This window comes from Stenella coeruleoalba, assembly GCF_951394435.1.
Source record: "Stenella coeruleoalba genome assembly, chromosome: 21".
Lineage (NCBI taxonomy): Eukaryota > Metazoa > Chordata > Mammalia > Artiodactyla > Delphinidae > Stenella > Stenella coeruleoalba.
In genome coordinates, this window is record NC_137167.1 from 15,264,402 (window position 1) to 15,274,004 (window position 9,603).

At 45.6% G+C, this 9,603-nt stretch overlaps 1 protein-coding gene across 1 annotated transcript in view; it reads right to left on the bottom strand.

Annotated features, from left to right (window-relative positions):
- LONRF1 (LON peptidase N-terminal domain and ring finger 1) overlaps positions 1–7,013 on the bottom strand; it is a 44,876-nt gene extending 37,863 nt beyond the window's left edge. Inside the window, exon 1 of the mRNA XM_079909281.1 lies at positions 6,175–7,013. Coding sequence (XP_079765407.1) covers positions 6,175–6,886 — 712 coding nt within the window. The 5' untranslated portion in view covers positions 6,887–7,013. The remainder of the gene's footprint in view (positions 1–6,174) is intronic.
- Between the last annotated feature and the right edge of the window lie 2,590 nt (positions 7,014–9,603).

Sequence of the window (9,603 nt, forward strand, 5' to 3'; positions counted from 1 at the left end):
TATTTATTGGCTATTTGGATTGTTCATGTGTAAGTATTCCTCTTGAGTGTCTTTTTTCTTGGATATTTATATGTTGAGCTGTTTCAGGAATTCCAATGGCTAACTGAAATACCGAATTTCTTTGCTTCTATTTCTTTGTCACGTTCAGTACGGTAGAACTTGGTTATCACAGTTAAACTAAGAGCTGCCAATTGACAAGTTGTTAGTGACTGATTAATAAAGTCCAGGAATAGTAGTCTGGCATACTAATTAAAATCATAACCATTGGATTCAGAAGATCTGGCTCCAGATCCACTTTGGACAGTTTACCTAACTCTTTGAACCTCAGTCTCCTCACCTATAAAATGCTGGCGATACCTACATCTTAAGACTGTTTTGTGGACTAAATAAGATAGTGCATATTAACGGTTAACATAGTGCCTGGCACAAGAGTGTTCAATAAATAAGTTACTGTTAATATTACAAAATATTTCAAAACAAGCTGATTGATAAATGAGATTAGCTCTTGATACAAGGTATTAGAAAAGTATTTTCTACCTCTTTTACCCAAATAAACCTTAGCTGGATGAGAAATATCTTTAGGGATCAGTAACGCAGGTTGGACAAAAGGAGGGGAAGCAAAAAAGAAAAAAGAAAATGATGATCTTATCCTACCAAAGAAAAAAACTGAACAGAAACTTCTGCCTTGCATTTTATAGTTCTCTTAAGTCATTCACCTTCTATAGTAAAACATAACAATTTTGAAAAGTATCTTTACAATGTAAGAGGCAGAATACTATACAAATTTGTTAAAAATTATACTTGAATATATCTAAGCCTCTTAGAAATATTCCACTAAATAGAAAAACAATTCCGAATAAACCAAAGGTTAATATAAAAATAATGAGAAATCTATGATAACTGAGTTTTGATAAATCTTTCATCATTTGATGAATTAAAAAAAGTAAAAACATGGAAATTATTTAAAACACAGCACTTAAGGGTTATTTATATACCCCCCTTTTCATCTGTAACAATAAGAATAAGCTGTTATAACTGATCTTTATAGTAACCCTGAGGCACTGCAAAAATCCTTCAAGTGACTTCTGAATTAAAGGAAAGATGAATCACAGATATACTGGATATAGGCTCAGTTTGTTAGAAATCAGTTAAGCAATAAGCCCCTTTTCTGGTGATTTTCAATACTGTAAATACCAATTTGCTGCAATTTTAAAAGAAACAAGAAATACAAACTTTATAAGGACAGGGACTTGATTTTGCTCACCTCTGTATTTCCAGCATCTAAAACAATGCCTAGTATGCAGTAAGCACTGAACAAATACTTGTTAAATTAATAGCAAGAACACCTAAGATTTATGTTTTATATGCTAATTTTTAAAATCAACTTCAGTCTTAGAAGCAATATTCACATGCCCAATTTCTGCTTTCAGTTGCAACTCAGTTGCTTGCTTGCCTTTAAAAAGTCTCTTAAAATTCTTGGAGCTCTTTTCTTCAGTTCTAATTTGGTTACTTATTTGCCTTAAAAAAAGTCACTTAAAATTCTTGGAGCCCTTTAATCTGTGAATTAGGGGTACTAATACATGCTCTCCTATCTTGCATGATCTTTTGTAAGAATCAGTTAAGATAATGGAAGTGAAAATACTCAGTGAAGTATAAAGCACCATATAAATGTCAATGTTTACTGTTTCAGGTACTTTGCAGAATAAGTTAGGGCATATATAAGTTTACTGATGAATTAAATTCAAATCTCTTCATGTTAACCTAGTTGACTAAGATATTAAAAACCCTTTACATTTTCTTTAAATGTATTCAGTATCTACCTATAATTTGACTTACCTTTTTATAACGAAAGCCTTGCAATGTCTATATTTTATTGATGTATGCTAAAATGTTACTACTAATTAACATATGCAGGCGAGAATCAGGATTTAACCCTCACTCTGGTAATATTAATGTGGTAGAGAGAAAAGAGCAGGACTTGACATTATAAGATTTAGATTTCAATTTTAGCTAAATCACCTTCTTGCTGGAGCACAAATTTTACATTTTAAAAATATTTTAATTTTTACTGAGTATTTATCCATCAGGCACCATTCAAAGCACTTCACCTGTTTTGACTCTTAATTCTCACAACAGCCCTAGGCTGTTGTTATGGTTGCTATCTTTCTATGAGGTAGACACTATTTTCACTTTTCAGATAAGGAAAGCAAAACAGGGAGGTCAAACACAGGCCCAAGGCCAGAGAGCAGGTGGATGCCGCGCTGTGATTCAAACCCAGGTCATCAGACACCAGCATGCACAGCTCTAACTACTAGGCTGTACTGCATTCTCTAACCCTATGTGTCTCAATTTCCCTCTGAGGATAATGGTACTCCACAGGATTCTTTATGACAATGAAATGACAAAGAATTTAAAAATACTTGGTAATAGTCAAGGACTACATAATTAATATTCAAAACAAAACCTTCCTTCTCCAAGTATTTCAAATAAAATATTCTCCTCCTTACGACTTTTATTTTTTTTTAACCAGTTCAAACTGTAAATTATACTGTTCTGTTGGTGTTCTTTTGGGGGGGAGAATGGCAAGTCAGGGTAAAAATTCATTAAAAATAAAAGGAAGAGGGACTTCCCTGGTGGCACAGTGGTTAAGAATCCACCTGCCAATGCAGGGGACACGGGTTTGATCCCTGGTCCGGGAAGATCCCACATGCCGTGGAGCAACTAAGCCCATGTGCTACAACCACTGAAGCCCACAACTACTGAAGCCCGCACGCCTAGAGCCAATGCTTCGCAAGAGAAGCCACTGCAATGAGAAGCTGGCGCACCACAGTGAAGAGTTAGCCTCTGTTTGCCGCAACTAGAGAAAGCCTGCGCGCAGCAACGAAGACCCAACACAGCCAAAAATAAGATAATAAAAACAAAAAGGGAAAAAATCTTTATTGAAAAAAAATAAAAGAGAGCACAGCAAAGTTGCATTATTTCAAAAGACTCTTAAATATAAAGGTTCAATGCAGAAAAGACTTACATAATATCCTTGAATACTAAAAAGACAAAGTTATGAAACATCTGAGAGTTAATACCAAAAGATCAATGGATTAAATGTTATCTAAATATATTTCAGTTCAACAGAAACTTATGTAATCTCAATGGGAACGTTCTGATTTTGGCAAAGGTTTTCTAACTTTCCTTTCTTGTTGACAGGGATTAAATTTGGATGTGTGTGGGCTAACTGTAGACTAGATTATTTTTTCTAGTTAATAGTATTTGTTTCATTGTAAGAATTATACGAAGAAATTATAGTGAAGGTCTTTTTCCATTGTTAACCATAATGAAAGTATCTTAAGTAACTACAGCTGTATAATTATATAAATACATTTCAAATGCCTGGCTCTCAAAAATTTAAAGCTTAACTCTACAAGTACATTTATAACTCTACTAAACCTTTTTTATTTATGCCCATAAACTGTTAAATACATAATATCTGTACTTTACCAACTATAATTTGTTAGCTCTAAGATTTTTTCCCTCCTACTTTGCACTAAAAATTCAAAGGATGAAAACAGTTATCCTCATTAGTACCATTCAGACACATTTTTGATTATGGAATTAATGATTTTTGAAAGACCTAAAAATGAGGGGAAAACAGACTGGTGAGGTGAAAGTCAGGAGACTTGGGTTCTAGTCCTGCTAAAGTAGAATTAAGCAGCTGAGTGGACAGAATTCCCACATGCAGGCTATGCAAACTGAAAAAAGGAGAAAGAATAGATCTTTCAGTCTTTTTCTGTTAAAAATAATATCCTCAACTCCAGGCCCCAAATCTTCTTTAATTAAAAGATTATTGGTCATAGAACATTAAGCTAAATCTTAATTAGTAAATGTACTCCGTGTTCTTCCATGGATTAGGACCTGAATTCTTACGAAATGCCTAATTTAAGAGGTCAAACCACTAAATCAGTGGGAGTTAATACTGAACAGGGCTGTCAGTAAGTTTCATCCTTTATTTTACACTAGCGACAAAAAAATTCCTTGGAAATTTATGTTAAACATTTTCATTGGATGAGTTATACCGGTAGGATGAACCCTGGTTCAACATTTAGGAGGAATGGAGGACATGGTGTTGCCTCCACAATCAGCTGGCTGTGTGTGACTGTGGACAAGTCATTTCACTGCTGCAGCTTCTGCTTCATTTAAAAAATGAGGACCAGGCTTCCTTGGTGGTGCAGTGGTTAAGAATCCACCTGCCAATGCAGGGGACACGGGTTCGAGCCCTGGTCCGGGAAGATCCCACATGCCGCGGAGCAACCAAACCCGTGTACCACAACTACTGAGCCTGCGCTCTAGAGCCCGCGAGCCACAACTACTGAGCCCACGTGTCACAGCTACTGAAGCCTGCATGCCTAGAGCCCATGCTCCGCAACAAGAGAAGCCACCGCAGTGAGAAGCCCGCGCACCGCAGCGAGGAGTGGCCCCCGCTCGCCGCAACTAGAGAAAGCCCGCGCGCAGCAACAAAGACCCAGTACAGCCAAAAATAAATAAATAAATGAAAAAAAAAAAAAAAAAGGAGGACCATGTCCTAGATGGTCTGTACTTCACCATTCATACTCTATTCACCCAGAGAGGCTGAGTTGTATTGGAATTTTGCATTCCAAATAGTTCTCTTTTGTTTTGGATCTATCATTTCTATTTTATAACTGCTACTCCCATAAAGATACTGAAAATATGCCAAGTTTGTGCTTTGAACTCTAAAGGTATTAAACAGCTCAACACAGTTAACTAGCTCAAAGTGACTGGGCACTTAGTGTAAAAGACCTACAACAAGATACTTTGCTACAGTTTATAAATGCACCTCATACTTAGCATCAGTTTATATTCTGGAAGTCTGTTTTCTTGGGGATTATTTCCCCAAGTGTTATTCCATGCCTGTACAGACCTTAGTCTTGAAACATCCTTACTTAACACAAGGCTTAACAGTGACAAAATTGACATTTGGGGCCTGATCTTTGTGTGGGAGATTGTCCCGTGCATCGCCGGATGTTGAGCAGCATCGCCGGCCTCTACCCACTAGATACACCAGCACCACTCCCACATGGGGTGGCAACCAGAAATCTCCCTAGATATTGCCCCAGATAATGTCCCCTGGGGCTGGGGGGCGGGCAGTAAAATCCGCCTGGTAGAAAACCACCGAATTAAAGAACAACTCTTAATTTTACACAGCGAACTAACTCCGGCAACGTCCCTTTCCACAGCCCAAAAAGAAAAGTGCTAGCCTAAGTTAGGAGGCCGAAACTGCTTCTTGGAGGCGAAGAAACAGACAAAAGATCTTCAAGGCCTTTTCCCCACAGCTTGATCAAGAGTGGAAAGGGAAACAAGCGTGGCAACGAACTCGATCAGAGGCTGACTCTTTATCTTTACCGTGAACTAGGTGTTTTCGAAAGTAAGCACACGTGTGCTTCTGAAATAAGCACGCCCTGACACACACAGGGGGAAATCATCAAGAGGAACCAGGTCGGCAGGCATTTTCAGCTAAGACTGGAACAACCCGGAGCACCTCCGCAGCCCGGCGGCCCACGGGGCCTCCGGGTGCGGGGTGCGGGCGCCGAGCTCCTGCCACGCCCACCGGACGTCACCCGTTACACAACGCCCCCCGCCCCCCGCTTATGCAATTCTGCCTCCAGCGGTTTCCAATTGCCCCGGTGACTTTTGTGGGAGACCAAGGTATACGTTGAACACCCAGCCTCGTCTGGGGATCCTCTCCCCGCCCCGGCTGGCGTCTCCCCGTGGCGGACCCGGCCCGGCCCGAGCGGCCAATTACCGGAAAGAGCGCGGCAGGAAGAGAACAGCCGCTCAGGCTCGCCCAACTCCCTCCCCATCCCGCGCTCGGGCGGCCTCGCCCGGCCACCCGCGCCGCGCCGCTCCGCTCCACTCCGGGCGCGCCCGCCACAGCGCCAGGCCGCAGCGGAGGGAACCCCGCGCCGCGTCACAGTCGGCTCGAGGGCGATCCCCACTGTGACCGAAGCACCCTGGGGCGCCGCCCCCTCCCACACCCTCCAGGACCCCGAGACCCGACCCACGAGAGGCAGCCGGCCTCGGGAAGCCTCCCGGGGGCGTAGACGAGTTCGTGGCCGCCCGCCCGTCGGGGAAAGGAGGGTGGGGTCGCGGGGCCCGCGCGGTCACCTGTTCGCAGCTCCTCGCAGGCGGCGGCCAGGGCCTCCCGGTAGCGCCCCTGGTGCAGCAGCTCCCCGAGACGCCCGGCCGCCCGGGCTCTCTCCCGCTCGCCCGGGAACCACTTTTCGGCCAGGTGGTTGAGAACGACGCTGGTCCTGAAGCCCGAGGCAGCGATGGCGGCGGCCAGAGGCGGCGGCCGCGGGGAGGTCCCCTCAGCATCAGCGGCCGCGGCGGGCGGCAGCCGGTCCCGGCAGAGGCGACAGCGGGCGCGGAGCTCTCTCCGCAGGCAGCGGCGGCAGTAGCTGTGGCCACAGGCCACGGTCACCGGCTCGCTCAGGAAGCCCCGGCAGCCCAGGCAGCTGAGCAGCCCGCCGGCGCCGGGGTGGGCGCCCTCCGCCGGGGTCGCGCTCCAGCCCAGCCCGTGGCGGAGCCGGTAGTTGAACACCAGGCAGTCCACCAGGGTACCGAGGCACTCGGGCCTGACCGGGGCCCCGCGGCGCAGCGCCGCCGCGTACGCCTCCAGCGCTCCCTTCAGGTGGCCGCCCAGCGCCAGCAGCTCGCCCCGGCGGAGCAGCAGCTCCCAGCGCTCCGACTCCGCGGCCGCGCGCTCCAGCCGGTCGCCGCCGCCGCCCACTTCCCAGAACCGGCCCCGGCTCCGCGGCCGGGGATCCGCCTCCTGGCTCTCTCCCTGGGAGCTCCTCGCTACGACCGGAGAAGACATGGCCCGCAAAGGGTTGCTCCGCCGCCGCCGCCCGCCGCCACGGTCCCGGAGCCTCCGGGGCGCGCGGCTCCGCACGCGGCCCGCGAGCAGGGGGGCGTGGCGCGCGGACACAGCGGGGCGGCGCGCGCCCGGGAAGCCCCGGGGGCGGGGCCTGGCGGGCGCGGGCGGGGCGGGGCGGGACCGGGCTGCGCGGAGGCGCCCGGGACTCCCCCGCACTCTCCCCCCCCCAACCCCCGCCCCGCGACCGGGTCCCCGAGGATCCTACCGCCTGTCCAGCCCCTCCCGAAGCCCCTCCTGGCGGGAGACGCGAGGTCAGATGATCTCCCAGCGGGGATCTAATTGGCTTCTCCGGAAGAAGGGCCTGGCTTGTAACCGAACAAAGCCCGAAGGAGCCCAGACCTCCCTCGCCCCACTGGTATCTCCGTCGGACGACCCCGCACCTGCCGCGGACTCTCCCCTAATCCCTGCTTCGTGGGTGCTCTCCTGCCGGGCAGCAGGCTTCGCGGGACTGAGGCCCAAACTGCCCACCCTTCCCGGACATAAACGCCCACCTGAGTGGGGACCCGCCCCCTCTTCCTGGCCCCTGGGAGCCTCCCGGTGTAGTGTAGGTGCTCATCTGCGTTTTCTCTAGTTTATGCCCAAGTTACAGATGGACACGTAGAGGCAGAGGGCTTAGGAACGCGCAAAGTCAGTCTGATGACTTTGTGACTCCCCAAGTCTAGAGTAGGTCAACTTTAGGAACAAAATAACTCTACTCACCTACCTGACGCGACTCCCTCCAGAGTGTAAGACAGTTTTCCCTGGTGCCAAATTACTGCTGCTTTTCTGGTTTAACCCCGCCCCCCCCCCACCATCTCGAGGGAGGAGGCCCACAGGTTCCTCTCCACATCTCATTTACTGCCCAACAGCTGGCTAAGGCCTATATTTGGCATTTTTAAAGAGAAAACACCAGGTGAATGCTTTTTCACAGGAAAGTCATATCACTGCAACCCAAGCAAGGTCTGCAGTTTTGCCCACAGAAGAGAAGGAAAATGATCTGGTTTTTGTATAATGGGTTATATTTCCTTTAAACCTGGTGGTAGCGGGTTTAAAGCTCTCCGTTGAAAATATTTATAGATTTGATTATATGGTACTAGATTGTTAATGCTGTCCTTTTTCAAATGGTTAGAAACAATGGCCCAGAGAGGGAAAGTTATTTGCCCAAAATCACACAGCTAATAATATACAAACGTTTTAAGATCACTTTACTCGCATTCCACTATTATTAGATCTTAGATAAAAATATTTCACATGAGATTTTCAAAACGGAGCTAAAGGGACTCAACCTGAGCATACTATGTATGAAACTGGCTAACGTTTAATCAACATCACTCTTTACAGAGAACAGGCAGTTAGGCTCAAAACTGCTTTGAGTTACATGTGTTTCTACTACATAATTAGCAAATCTCACGACTTCAGAGACGTAGATACACTGCCCCCAAGACAACATCCACATTGAACCTGAAACAGATTGCCAGCTGAGACCCAAGGAGCAACTCCTAATCATCTGAAGTGTGGTGTATTGGGATTGATTCACAAGCACAACCTTGAATCTAATTCTAGACCCCTGAATCACTGCCTTCCCTCCATAAACAGAAGAATGACATTAGTCAGATGCCCACATACTCATCTGAAACTTGAAACCATAAGTAGTAAAACAAATATCCATATGCCCATGGACATTTACTTTTGTGATGTATTCCTATCCTAAGAGCCGCTTGCAAAATGTACAATAGTAATGAATACATGTGTTCATGATTACACAAAAAAAGTATAAGTTGATAAACATGCTTATGTTTCTTATCAAGTATAGTTCAAATCAGGTTTTATTAGGGAATTTCCCCCAAAAGTAAAATATATGGTTCAGAAAATAATATGAAGCATCATTTATCCTTTGGAATTTCTTTCCCCAATAAATGTGACAAATAGCCATATCTGGTTCTGGTGTGAAATAAAATAGTACAATTATGATAATGTGAAGGGGGAAAAATGGGACTGTAGGAGGAATCTTGCCGTGTTCTCCTTGGCATTTGTGAATGGTTATAATTCCTGTTTGCTCGTTTATACATTTACGTAACTGGTTCTCATTTATGTAACTTATTTATGTAAGAGGTTGTACTGCCTCTGTGGCCTTTGTGTGCAGCACAATTTCCCTCTGAATCAGGAAGTCTGGGGCAAAACGATCACTGACTCTAAGACCGGTCACTTGTCTGTCATGCTATGCCACCAAAAGAGGAGATGTACTTTGATGCGACTGCTTTTTAAATTCAGAGGAGAGAAAATTAGTATCTTTCTTCATTCATTTTCTAAAATTTGGACTTTGGTCTCTGACTCACCCAGCAGGCTGCCATGGAGGAGAGGGAATCCTGTGGAAAAAAAAAAAAAAAAAAAAATCCTCCGGGCCAAGAGGAATAGGATGGGGTGAAACTCTCCTCTCTTTCCCTTCCAGCGTTACTTCTGTCTTTGCTAACAAAGTAGTAAAATCATGAGATTTGTATTTCATTTCAGTTTTTTTGTGTTGTCTTCTAAAATAGATCAGTTATGTAAGAGAGTAAGAAGAAAAGCATATCTATTTCCTAATTTGGAAAATGCTTATCACCATCATTCCCTGCGTATCCCTGCCTTCCCCCGCCCCACTGCACCAGAAGGAGACTTTTCCTGGTATAGTTAGATAAACT